Here is a 13,460-nt window from a genome sequence, read left to right as displayed (position 1 = left end):
TAAACTAATCAGGTATGGATCTCAAGCACCAAAGATGAAGTAATATTAAAAACACACTGCTGTTGTGTAAAATAGCTGTACTTTCAAAGGGAGCACACAGGATGTGCAGGAGATGGGAATTTCACAATGCATCTGCTAAGTATACGCATTTGCTGTCTGCAAACTAATCCTCATGAGGCTCCTTATGGATCCATTACAGCAGATGCTGCTCTGAGGAAACTCCTCACCTGGTCAGCAAAATTTGTGATTGGCATACTTCTAGAACCTCCATAAAAATGCTTTGTGACCTCCAAAAGGTTTGTGTCTCTTATCAATCCGCGCCTATTATTCAGGTTTTTGGGTTGTGCTTGGTTGGTTGGTGAAACATTCAGCCCTTCAAAAAAATTTTTTTTTTTGGGAAACTCGAACGCTGAACTTGCACTCACTTGAGAATACATTAGCCTACAAGGCAATATCATTTTGACTGTAACTGCTCTGTTTTCCTAAATTAATGACATCCTGTCTTTTTTCAGTGTTTTGTTCATGTCAAACATTGCTTCCTGATATAATTAGCTGTCCAGTCAGACCAATATACGGCAGCCAGCCAGCTTTATAATGAAGTAATGGGAACAGTAAAATTATTTCTGACAGGATAAAATGTACGAATGGTGTTGAATAATTGATAACGACAGAGAGCTCCTATTGACGGACAAGCATCTCTAATGGATCCTGTGGCACTGTCAAGAAGAAGACAAACATGCACGTTTACACTATCACTCCCAAACACATACTGAACATTCCCTACATTATCAGACAGCTTATTGTGAGTGTGTGTGTGTGTGTGTGTGTGTGTGTGTGTGTGTGTGTGTGTGTGTGTGTGTGTGTGTGTGTGTGTGTGTGTGTGTGTGTGTGTGTGTGTGTGTGTGTGTGTGTGTGTTTGAGAGAAAACACCTCTGTGGTGGTTTCCGGGTTCTCTTCATTAAATCCTGCAAATCTTAGTTGCTGGGAACCCAGATATGCCAGCCTTAGATGATTAATGATGTTATGCATCATGTGCTTTGTCCTTTTTGTCCTATAATAAGGACACCGTAAAACTCTGTCTTTTAGGGCTTCGAGAGTCAACACATATTTATAAGTATATCTATGTCCTGACACAATTGATGACAGAGCATTCCACATATTATTGATTAACATTATCCCATGTTGTTTTGGTGGATTTATTCTGCTTAATCATTCACAGCTAATCTAAAAAAGGTTAATTGAAACGACTGTATTTAATATGCATATATTGCATAACACAAGATATAGATTTATGAAGAATCAATAGTTGTGAACTAGTGACATATTAGTAACAAGATAGACGGTAAAAGGTTGAGACTAATCACAGTAAGGACGGTCGAATAGTTACAACCCCCGTCCGGCGGGGTCGCCAGAGTGCACAGCCGAGTACACTCCTCGACTCTCGTCGAGGAAGTAAACAGGCGCTGTTTTTAAACTGAGAGGCAGTCGGGAAATTCTGGGGGAGTTTTGACAGGTGTGGCTGCTCCGTCGGTTCCTGTTGCTAACGTGGTGGAATGCTGAATTTAATGTTACTTTAAGATTTGATGTCTTTAAAGCTACGTGCATCAAGACCCTAAGATATCTCACAGGTAACAACTATATATACATCTTTTAAAATATTTTGTGACGTAATGTTAATCTTCAGTAGCTAACGTAACGATAGCCAGCCGTGATTCAAGACAGGGATTGGCAGTGTCTTGGATTATCTGGATCCAAGACAGAATAATGAAATCAATCTTTAGAAATACCATCGTAACGGTCATCGGTCATCGTAACATGAATAGTTTTAAAACATTTACTTTAAAGACGATGGTAATTATTTGTTACATAAGCATGTTGGTATACATATCGCTTTCGTTCGAGTGTTAAAGTCGTCTTAAGTCATCTTATGATCGTATGAACTTCAGAGCCAGACACGATGGAGACCTCAGTGGTGAACCTGTACGACAAGTTCCTGAGTCATGTGGACAGTCTCAGCGAAGGCGTCGAACCACGTAAGTCTACACAGCTTTTACTTTGGAATGTTTCACCGCAGGGATCAGAAAACCCAATCATTAACCACTATTAAGGTTGGCATTGTCTTCACTGTTTGGCTCTGAAATAATGGCCAAAAGTACTTGATAGTAATGTTCCAGTTGCTGCACCTACATGTTGACAATTGGTTTGAACTGATAACATTGTGTGAAATTGCTACCCTAGAGAAAAGTGCAAGATGGAATGTACCGGGAAAATATCTCTGTGTGTGACTGTAATGTAAGCAAGCTGACAACACTTCTTCCCTTTTATCGGGGAAAGGTCTTTTTTTATTGCTATGCTACTGCAAATTTGTCATTGGTTTTATAAAGGTCCATAAACAAACTAGTATCTATTGAATGTATTGGGGGACCATACAGAGTTGGAAAAAAACAACAAACTTTTATACTGCTACTTCTGTCCATGTTATTTAGAATTTATCCAGATGGCGACCAGCTTTGAGGCGTGCCGTAAAAAGTGGCTCCAAGCGGACGAGGCGCTGGGCTCCTGTAAGGAGGTGCTGGCCAAAGCCGAGACGGACAGGGGGTCGTTGGAGGTCAAGCTGAAGCACGCTCGCAACCAGGTGGATGTGGAGATCCGGAGGCGGCAGAAAGCTGAGGCTGAGTACGAAAAGCTGGTGGGTTCTTTCTCTTTCTGGTGGCCTCTCTTCCGAGAACTTCTCTGCGATTAGTCGTATATTTGAATAGTTAGTTTGTATTGTTAAGTAGTTTAATGTCAATATGTTACTCTGGCTATTTAATGCTTAGGATCGTTTTTATCAAACTGTTATCAAAAACCCTAACCACCAGACTTCCCTGACTTATAGAACGTGCTTATTCCCTTGCCTCAACTAAGTCTGATCGTGTTATATCTCTTGATGAAGGTTGCTTCTAACAGGTAGGACAATAACTCACAACATTTGCCCTGCACACTTTCGTGCCTTCTGCTCGTCTTCAGGAGCGTCAGCTGCAGCTGATTCGGGACCTGTTGATCTCGGAGACCCACAGCAGCAGTGTCCACTTGAGTGAGGAGCAGAGGAATGCCCTTGCCTTCCTCAGCGCCCACTCCCAGGCGGCCCAGTCCGCCAAGGGCAACGTCAACACCAGCCACAGGTCAGAGCCTCCGGCCTGGGTCTGGACAGCATGTTCAGCCTGGCTTGTTTTGATGCACCCACACACAGCCACACAAGATATGGGGAAGGGGCTACTACATTTTTGTAATACTTATAGTGGCCACAGACAGAGAAAGGTACATTTACAGATTGTAATTCACTTTTTGGATTTATATATTTATACGTTTTGTGAATTACAATAAAGTGATTTGAAGGTAATCTATCGTGCTTCTATATCAATAAGAACGTGTCTAGAATGCACTCTTACCCATACAACTCTGAAACTGTAGCGTATCTCTAACCCCACGATAATGGATAACATCTCAAAGAGAAAATGATTAAAATAATCAGTCACAGAAAAAGCCCCTAGGTTGTTAATAGTCCAATAGATTCTAACTCCCTCGCTGCCCTCCTTCCCTCACGTTACAGGTTAACCACCATTGATGAATCAGCCTCCATGCTGTCAGACATTAGCTATGACCAAACGGATGACTCTCTGGTACGAAAATAACGTTTGTAATAATTACCATGGTTCATTTGTATGTGTAATATAAATATAAATCCTTTGTAACTGAAATCAGACATCTATCAAGAAGACAACAGCCTTTTTTTGTAGCTTTATACAGCTTTTGAAACCTTTAAAAGTTAGTAAACCTTTTCTGTTAGAAAACCCAAGTCCATGTGCTTGTGTCCTTGCATAACTGCAAGTGGTTGTTCAACTTTGATTTGCGGATCAGAATTTCACAAGCCTTTATTATCTTCGTTCAACCCCTCAGGACTGGGACTCCTCTGTCGTCAGGACTGTGAAGCTGAGGAAACGCCAGAAAAGGGTGATTGCAGCTTTAATCCATCAATGACTTTCTGTGAGGACGTCCTTGTTGTCTGGGGTTGAGCTCTTTCTTCTGGGTGTGGTTTGGAATAGTCCCATCATCTGGGGAAGTGGCCTTCATAATTCTCCTATTTGATTTCATATCCCCAGCGGTCCTCCAGACAACTCCTAGATCCTGTGAAGAGACCTCGCTCGTCAGGGCGCAGAGACCCAGACAGGGTAAATACTGACCTCTGCTGGTGGACCTGCTCTACTACACCTGCATCAAAGGATTCCATAACCTCTATAACATGTTTGGGAGAACGTCCTAGTTTAAATCCAACCGAGAGTAAACTCTCCTTGCTAATGGGTCCTATGTAATGTGGTTCCTGTACATTGAATGTGTTTATTCATCAGGTGAACGAGTCAGTGGTAACCAAGACGACCATCACTGTCTCTGCTAATGGTGGCCCCATGGAGGCCGTCTCCACCATTGAGACGGTGCCCTACTACACCCGTAACCGAAAGAAGAGTGGTGAGGACGTCTGCATGGGTCTCCATTCAATGACGTAGTTAAATAGAGCAGAATCCTCTGTTCAACTTTCGAGATTTGTTGAGTACAGTTTAGGTGTCTGACCGTGATGCGTCTATAGCTGCTGCTCCAGTATGGACGGATACCACTACCGACCAATCCGAGACCACCAGCGATGCACCCAGTATGCCGTTCACCGAGGCCCCACCCACTCCAAGAACCCCCAGGAACAACACCGCTTCCGGGAAGAAACATAACTTTGTTCCCAAAACGGTAATGCCCTCTCAGACATGTCCTGTGTTTATAATGCAAGCATACCGGTACCATAAGAGGTACCGCAGCAAACCTGATCTGATCCAGCAGTCCTACTATTTATATACTATATAATATACTTCTATACTATACATTACTACACTATACTACTTATAGCAAACCTGATCTCTGATCCAGCAGCCCTACCATTTCTATACTATATTACATACTACGATACTATACAGTGCAATACTATACTACTTATAGCAGAACTTCTGGTGGGAGACGGCACAGAGCCTGGGTCGGAGACCAGAAACTGCAGGGGGCGGAGTTACGCCTTTCCTGTTTTTTTCAAAACAGGAAACAAGGCTGCCAGTGATTAGTCAAAACCAAAAATAACAAAAAAAAAACGAAGGGAGGTGAACTCTCTGATCACCCCTGATTTGAGCTTGTCTACCATAAGGCTTTGGAAATGTATCTAAAGTCAGATTTGTGAGACTACAGCTAGCCTCACGTGTTTGAGTACAGTCCATGATGTCCCCTTCTGTACTTCACAGGTCATCAGGTCAGAGTACTGCCAGCCTTGTGGGAGAAGGACCAAGTTTGGGAAGGTCTATCTCCGGTGCCAAGAGTGTAGGGTGGTCACCCATCCAGAGTGTCGGGAGCAGTGCCTCCTGCCATGCAACCCCATCGCCTTTAGCACCCCCCTGAGGACCACAGAGGTACTGTGCCTTTTGTCCTCCTTTGTATTACGTGAATGAAATCACATATTCACAATGTCTTAGAATTCTGGTGGGTCTTTTTACACCCAAACTCAACAAGGCAGTTAGAGGAACTAGATGTTAGTCTTTATTCCTCGTCATTGGTTTCACGTGTGTGTGTGTGTGTGTGTGTGTGTGTGTGTGTGTGTGTGTGTGTGTGTGTGTGTGTGTGTGTGTGTGTGTGTGTGTGTGTGTGTGTGTGTGTTTAGGTGACACTGGCTGACTTTGCCCCCAGCACCTCCCCCATGGTGCCCGTCCTGGTGGTCTACTGCATCAAAGAGATCGAACGCAGGGGACTCAATGAGGTGACTCTTTATTTTAGTCTGTTAACGACATAAAAGCACAAAGCTGTTTATAAAAAGATTAAACAATGTTACCCGTATCACTAATGCATCCTGAAAAGTAAAAAAAATATTTGATGGCTTTTATTATTGCAAATAAGAGCAGGTTTTTTTTCAGCTGTAATCAATGTGCTTGCTCCTCGTTTTGAAGGTCTGTTTTCTGGTCCTTATTTAGTGTAACAGCATCAGAATCATTCAACCATTAAGCGTTCTGGTTCCCCCTCTGTGTGCAGGTGGGCCTGTACCGTCTCTCCGGCTCCGACCGCCAGGTGAAGGAGCTGAAGGAGAAGCTGCTGAGAGGCAAGACCCTACCGGCCCTCAGTAAGGTGGAGGACATCAACGTGATCACAGGCGTCCTCAAGGACTTCCTCAGGAACCTCACGCAGCCGCTGCTCACCTTCCACCTCAACAAGGCCTTCATGGAGGCTGCAGGTGAGTCACTAGGGCGCGGTGGTCTGGTGGTTTGACCGCTTGGCAGTCCAGTGTTCTGGGTTCAACCCACAAGGTACCCGAAGGCATCCTCAAAGTTGCGGTGGATAAGGGCTTCTGCTCGATGACTAATTAGTAGTAAACAGTCATTCAAATGCAAATAATGTGACTTTTTTTAGTTTGTTGTTCTTTTTTCATGGATCAGGGATTTCAAAAATAGTAAATAAAATACGTATACCACAGCATATTTTGCATAGAAGAACAAAAGTACACTGTTGAGTCATACTATGGCATATTGGCACATTGGCTCACATGGCACATTTATTAATTAAAAAATGTAAACGTTTCTGCATCCAGAAATCCAGGATGAGGACAACAGCCTTGCTATGGTGTACCAGGCCGTCAGTGAGCTTCCCAGCCCCAACCGAGACACCCTGGCCTGCCTGATGATCCATCTGCAGAAGTAAGGGCCACTGCTCAGTGCCGTGTGAAGATGCTAAGATGCTTTGTACTTTTCTCTGTCAATATTCCCATGGTTCAATGCTTCACCCGATCTCTTCCTAGTCAAACTTGAAACTAAACCATTTTGATCTTCTCTATCAAATTTAATCGATCTTTCTAAATCAAATGCATCTAATCCAGTAAAAGTATGAAAAACTGGGCCTCAACATCCAGGCACTCCGTTGGATCCTCCTATACCTTTCCTGCTTGCTAGGGTCACCTGTGGGGGCAGTATCGCTCTATATGCGCCTAAAGCTGCAGTGTTAACAGCATATGAGATTCTATCAGTTAGGCTTATCCCTCTAGTCTTGGTCTCTCATATCATTTCTTTCTCTCAGAGTGTCCCAGTGCCCGGAGAACAAGATGGACGTGAACAATCTGTCTCGGGTGTTTGGCCCCACCCTGGTGGGCCATGCCCTGGCGGAGCCCGACCCCATGACCATCCTGCAGGACACCAGCCGGCAGCCCCGGGTACGGACTGATGTGCTCCACCACACGACACTCTAGATACCAGCCCTTGTAGGTCAACAGGAGAGGCTAGTGGTTAAGGTGTTTGGCTCAAACTCAAATGTCTGCAGGCGTACTGTGCACGATGCCTGAAGCTTACCATCGCATTAATCTAATGACACATAAATGACACATAAATAAAGGGATGCACTTTATAATAAAGGTAAGATATTGTCATTAACCATTAATAAACAGTAGTAGGCATTATAATTGACTAATAAGCAACAGGTAATTAACATTTTAGCTAATGGTCTAGTAACTACTTATGGGCTTTTTCTACTTCTGATTTTCATGTTTACTAAGTTAATGGTTTTCATGTCATCTTAGGTATTATTGTTAGCATTATTGAATAGGGTTAGGGTTGGGATTAACCCTATCCCTATTAAATAATGTATAAATTAATATGTTTAAACATGAATACCATTAGTCAGGGGTGCACATAACTGGTATGCAAGTACGCATGCGCGCCCATAGTCAGGGATGCGTAATGTCCATTGTGTCACTACAACGCTTTAGCGTCACTAACGGGAGATCAAAAAAAAAAAAACGAAATACATTGAGCAGCTACTTTGACGTCCGCTACCTGCAAAGAAAAGGCAAACGCAGCTGGAGCAGAAGAAAATATATATATATATATATATATATTTTTTTTAAGTTGCACCAAGATGTGCCATGGCTCGAAACGGATGATAAGCGCCATGAAATGTGTGCTCAAGTGCGCTGTGCACTGCGCACACATTGGAGAACTATGCAAAATAAGCTGATCACAACATTCCTTTTGTGAGATTTTCAAATGCTCTGTGGTGAAGCTGCTGCAGTTTGATAAAACCTTTAATAAAAAAAAAAATAAAAGGTGGGGCAAGAAACACTGCTGTGCTTAAGAAGTCCTTTGTGAAACTGGGTAAGTTTCATAAGATCAGATGTTAGGTGTGTGTGGGGTGAGTACCAAACACCAACTCCTGGCACTCACCTGAGTAACTCACTAAAAAAAGTGATGTGCACCCGTGCCAATAGTAAATAATTACTAGACCATTAGTTAACTGTTAGTTCATTGTTAGTTAATGCTTATTACTGCATTAACTAATGATAATGAATGGCAAAATAATGTATCTTTTTGCAAGGTGGTAACCAAAAAAGTCAACGTATATCAGCGTCTACTCATTGAATTAATTCGAAACCGTATGCGTTGTGGATAGTGATTTTGACCTGATCCCTGAGCCATTGTTTCTATTACCTTTTACAGGTGGTGGAGCGCTTGCTGAAAATCCCAACCTCCTACTGGACCCAGTATGTTCCTCAAGAGAACATGTCCATGGACAACGGCTCACAAATGGATATGTCCATCAACAGTGGTAATGTCTTATACTATTAAGCCACTTGAAAACATAACTCTGGGGTGGTATTTGAATTATATTTTTTATGAAGGAAATTACAAACGTAGTGTAACGTCTTGTCAATATATATTCCAAAACAATCTTTTTTTTTTTTTTTTTTAAAGAGGCTACATAATCATTGATTGATGCATGATGGGTAATTTTGTCTATTTATCTGAACAATCAGTGAGCATCTTGGGGCCTGTCAACACACCGGAGCATCACATGATGAGCAAAACGCCCTCTTCTGGCTCGCTGTCCAAGCGCATGATGCACACCCTCTCCAGCACCACGATGTAAGTCATCCATTCACTCGTTCATTTGATATTAGGGCTGGGCGATAGGACAATGTGTATTGTGGGACGTTTAAAAAATCTCGATCAATAGATATAGGCTGTGATATAGACATAGGAAGGAGGATGCATCCTAAATGCCAAATATAGGTCATACTACTGTGTTGTAGGACTGTCACTATTTAGTAGGAAACAATCTTACTAGGTACGATTTTGGTTGATTTGGCAACTTTTCAAGTAATCATCAGATAATTCCTTGGTCGTGTAGGTTATCCCATGAGGCAGTGAGTCACAAGGACCATGCATGAGGAATAATTACATGAATTAGTCAACATTACGTTTATTTAACTGCCATCGTATTTCTATGTTATTTTATCCAATCATTTTCAAGCAAGTAGTTACCTAGAAAGAAAGCTTCCTGAATGGCTATCTAGGATATAGGAAGCCAGCTCACAAAGCGACACAGCCATGGATAACTGTCCAAAAAAATGATTTGATGGCAATATTTTAGACTTTTTCTTTTACTATTATTTTACTGGTTTGTAAATATTCACCTGCATACCAAATAATACCCTTTGACATCGACGTAAAAAGTCTATTGGTGTACAAGACCATGACCCTTTGTGACCACGGCCAGGGGATTAGATAGCTGGTGGCTAGCTTCGCTCCCTTTAGCTTAGGCAGTGCTAAAAATACCGCTGCATCCTAGGAAACTAAATGACAAATACTACACAAAATGGTTTTGTTTTAGAAATAGTACATCACCATAATACATTTTATAACAATGTAATTTTTTTTTACACCAAATCAAAACCTGTTGGTTAACATATTACATACAACATACATCCAACTTTCTAATTTTCACACAACAGATAATGTTTTTCTTGTTGACTTAGATTTGGGACCAAGACTAAGCCTGCCACTGCTACCTCCAACCGGCAGGTCAACTTCTTTTCTTCCCCACAACTCAAGTGAAAGGGTGAAAAAATGTATTTAATATTCAGTCCTTTATTCTATTTCACATGCATTTAATCGCAATATACTATTCTCTATTTGCATACTCGTCTGGGAGAAAAAAAACAATTTTTTTTGACTATGTTATTACGGTTTTATGTTGTTAACAAGCTTCTTTATATATGACGTTTTCTATGAAAATAATGCTTTGTGTGCCTTGCAGTGTTTTTAAAAGCTTTGATTGCCAACGCTTTATTGATCCAGATGGTTGTATTTACTCCTCTGTAATGAGAGAATAAGCTTTCAATCAAGTCGTACAAATGTAGGTTCCGATGTGTCTTAAATTACGCAACTGTACCGGATGCGCTTCTTGTTCCATGTGGTTGTCATCACAGAACCAAAGACGTGTTGGTATTTAAAAAAGAAATGCAGCTGGATTAAATGAAGAATGAAATAAGTATTTCTTGTTCCCCAGTCTGCATGTCGCTTGTGATGGAAATCAGTTGCCATATCATTTTCTTCAAAACTGACTTTTTTTTTTTTTTTTTAAACTTATGTTTGCTTTTATATTTATGTGACGTGCATCCTAAATCCTCTGCACATCCTCTGCGCATACAGATTATGAAACTAGATTTTTAAAATGTTTTTGTCATGCAAACTAACACTGAATGGGAACGATTGCCTTTTGGCACTAGAATAATGTGTGTAAATATATATTTTCCTTCACAATATGCCACAAGAGGATGCTATTGCACCATCTTTTATATATACATGTATATCCTCTCTGTAAAGGACGCCTCCTTTCTTTTTCATTTTTTTTTAATATGAAATTAAGTCTGCTACTGTGATACCCCTGATGACCTGTCTACTGTGTGTTAAGTCCCACCAAAGGGCCATGCCACTCTATAAAAAAATGGAAGTGTTATTCAAAAGACCTGGACCTTTTTATTTCCAAATTTTGGTCCCTGAGGTTTGATTGCTTGAGATGTTGAAGGTGTTGTAAAGCGACTGGGCCGTTGTAAAATCAGTACTAAAAATGCAAAAGATTTCACGGTAAACCTTATTTTCACAGTTTCTAAATGGCGGTTTTCCACACTTGAGCCTCCTCGCTATGGAGTCTGTCGCCCCTGAGGCCTGTCGGAATTTGTAGAGGGAGCGTTTCATTTCACAAATTCACTGAATTTAGGAGGATTACCAAAGCAAATGCACTACCTTTTATGATGGCACACAACCCAATTTAACTATTAATATCATCACTGTTATGTTCTATTCAAACAGAGGGTTAGAATTGCCAATAACGGTATGACTGAAGGAGTGTTATATTTATCCTGTTGTGTTCTATGTCTCTGGTGGGAGGACCCTCTTTGCTCAGCCGTTGCCGTTTCCTCCGTCATGTGGACTCAATTAAGATGCATTCCTGCTTGAACTCAAAGGGAGATCAGACAACGGGCCACATGGAGCTCAAAGCACGACATAACAAAGACCTGCTCTTTTGTCTCAGCGGGTTTCTACACTTTCCAGACGGTCACATGTAGGTCACATTATTTATTTTACATTACTTACATTTCTATTTGGTATACTGTTGTTCTTGTTCTATTTATATATTTATTTATTTTCTCGAATGCACCAATTGGGAAAGCTTAGTAAAAATGTGATTGTACTTGACTCGTGCAATGACAATAAAAGGCTTTCTATTCTATTCTATTCTAGGAAGAACCATGCTTCACTTGTGAAGCAGGGATTACAAATGTAGTAACAAAAGTAGGTCTACAACATATTGAATCAATAAGTGTTACCCCATTAAATGTTGTATATGGCGTATCAGTCTTCACATGGCCCTAAGCGTCATTAGTGTGGACCAACATTAGTCTTCATTTTCCCTGAGTGTATTGAGTGTTTTGGTTATTGTTATTCCCTATATGAAAGGGTGGCCAGATAATCCAATACGTCTGTACCGCTGGATGCTAATGCAATTTGGCGCTTTGCTCGACCACTTATTACAGCCATCTCCTTCATCTATTGGGATTCAACGTTTTTATGAATTGGAGCATTGATCATTTATGGGCCTTGTGTTTCAAACGTTTAGGCTTTTGCTGCTGTGAAAAGTGGGGAACTCTAGGCCTCCTACAGCCAGAAAAGAGTAAGTAGTCCCATTCACAACAATCACACCAAAGCAAGGCATTGCGCTTCCCAGATGTGACCCTGGCTGTCAAGAGTTCTTTTCCCCCCAAACGGTAGGCCTATATTCTCTTTCATATTCCCCGTCACAGCTGTGTGTAGACCTACTTGCACGGCAGCGGGAAAACGGCCAATCAAAAGACTGACTTTCAAATCAACATGAATAGTTTATTAGCCTGAGAGAGCGTCCCCTAGCGTGTGGATTTTGCCCCTCACCGGGGGGATTATGTGTTTATTTATACTTTACTACTGACGGAGCGCTGTACGTTCAGCAGCCCCAGACATCAAACAGCTGTGTAGAAGCCGATAATGTCTCTGTGTGCCGTGATGGAGCACCCCCGTGCCTTGGGAATACCAGGGCCAAATGAGTAACTCGTCCAATTAGGAGCTGTTAAATAAATTACTGTGTAAACTCGTAAACACACGATAACGTGATTTAAATGTGGCTTTTTTAGGCCGTGGATTTCATGCAACTATATGTGAAAAATGATATGAGGGATGTGTTTGGAGGCTGGATAGGCTTCTACTGGTTAATAATTACACTCGGTCCTACTGAACTAGGGCAGAGAGAACAGATGTTTTTGTTCCCATTCAAGGTTACCATTAGTAAAGGGTTCAAAATTTACATGAATAAACTTCAGGCATTCTCTTGTGGTAGAGGTGCTAAGAAGTTGACCTTGACTCCCAAATCGGCACAAAAAGCCAAACATAGAATATTACGTCCACCCTGTGAAAAATGGAGGTAGGCCTACCTTGTTTGGAGATTGACACATGCTATTGATGGCTGTTGATGTTTTAAAATGATTTCAAAACAAAGCCTATGAACCTTTTAAAAAATAACAAAGACCAATTGATTATGTTGCATAATCCAGGCACCTCCTCATAAACCATTCGACGTATCGGTTTGGAAACAAGTCAGGTGTGAAACCATCTAAAATGATTTCGTTTTTCCCCCCCTGACACATTGCCAGTGAATAATGTGATGAAGAACGATCAATATGTCCTTTCATCTATGGAATTAAATACTTGAGACTGGATATCAAACAAAGTGGATCTTCAGGACCTACCAATAAGCTATCACGAAATGAAAGTTCCCTTCAATCACCCACACACCCACATAAATCCAGCGTGTTACCTACGACAGATAGGGCTGATTGGCCTTCAGTGTTCCCTCTCTTCCTCCACATGCTATCCCTTCTCAAGCTCTCTCTTCCACCTCCCCCCCCCCCACTCTCTTTCCACCCCTCCTTTGAATCGAACCCCCCCACCCCCCCGTCTTACCCTGCTAGCACGCGTGGTCGATACCTTGTTACCGCGGAGAAATCAATTATCTGGACCAAAGCAACAGGGGGAAAAGGCAATAATGAA

The 13,460-nt window shown here is 41.7% G+C and overlaps 1 protein-coding gene across 1 annotated transcript; it reads left to right on the top strand.

Moving 5' to 3' along the window:
* Positions 1–1,490: 1,490 nt before the first annotated feature.
* On the top strand, positions 1,491–13,136 carry LOC130402526 (rac GTPase-activating protein 1-like). The gene is made up of 17 exons (XM_056606726.1): positions 1,491–1,628; positions 1,947–2,033; positions 2,487–2,689; positions 3,010–3,164; positions 3,593–3,662; positions 3,940–3,993; positions 4,143–4,211; positions 4,389–4,506; positions 4,625–4,776; positions 5,313–5,477; positions 5,726–5,821; positions 6,091–6,289; positions 6,644–6,749; positions 7,126–7,258; positions 8,538–8,646; positions 8,855–8,963; positions 9,857–13,136. The coding sequence occupies exons 2-17, from the start codon at positions 1,958–1,960 to the stop codon at positions 9,933–9,935; spliced, it is 1,893 nt and encodes a 630-aa protein (XP_056462701.1). The 5' UTR covers positions 1,491–1,628; positions 1,947–1,957; the 3' UTR covers positions 9,936–13,136.
* Positions 13,137–13,460: the final 324 nt, after the last annotated feature.

The sequence above is a fragment of the Gadus chalcogrammus genome, chromosome 13, assembly GCF_026213295.1.
Source record: "Gadus chalcogrammus isolate NIFS_2021 chromosome 13, NIFS_Gcha_1.0, whole genome shotgun sequence".
Taxonomy (NCBI): Eukaryota; Metazoa; Chordata; class Actinopteri; order Gadiformes; family Gadidae; genus Gadus; species Gadus chalcogrammus.
Note: the sequence above shows the minus strand (reverse complement) of the source record. Positions and strands in the feature narration are given on the sequence as shown.

Excerpts from the sequence above, each read along its gene's own strand:
- LOC130402526 (XM_056606726.1), top strand. The coding sequence starts at position 1,958 with ATGGAGACCTCAGTGGTGAACCTGTACGACAAGTTCCTGAGTCATGTG. Across the intron at positions 4,507-4,624 it reads CCGTAACCGAAAGAAGAGTG|CTGCTGCTCCAGTATGGACG; the intron begins GTGAGGACGTCT and ends ATGCGTCTATAG. Across the intron at positions 7,259-8,537 it reads ACACCAGCCGGCAGCCCCGG|GTGGTGGAGCGCTTGCTGAA; the intron begins GTACGGACTGAT and ends TACCTTTTACAG.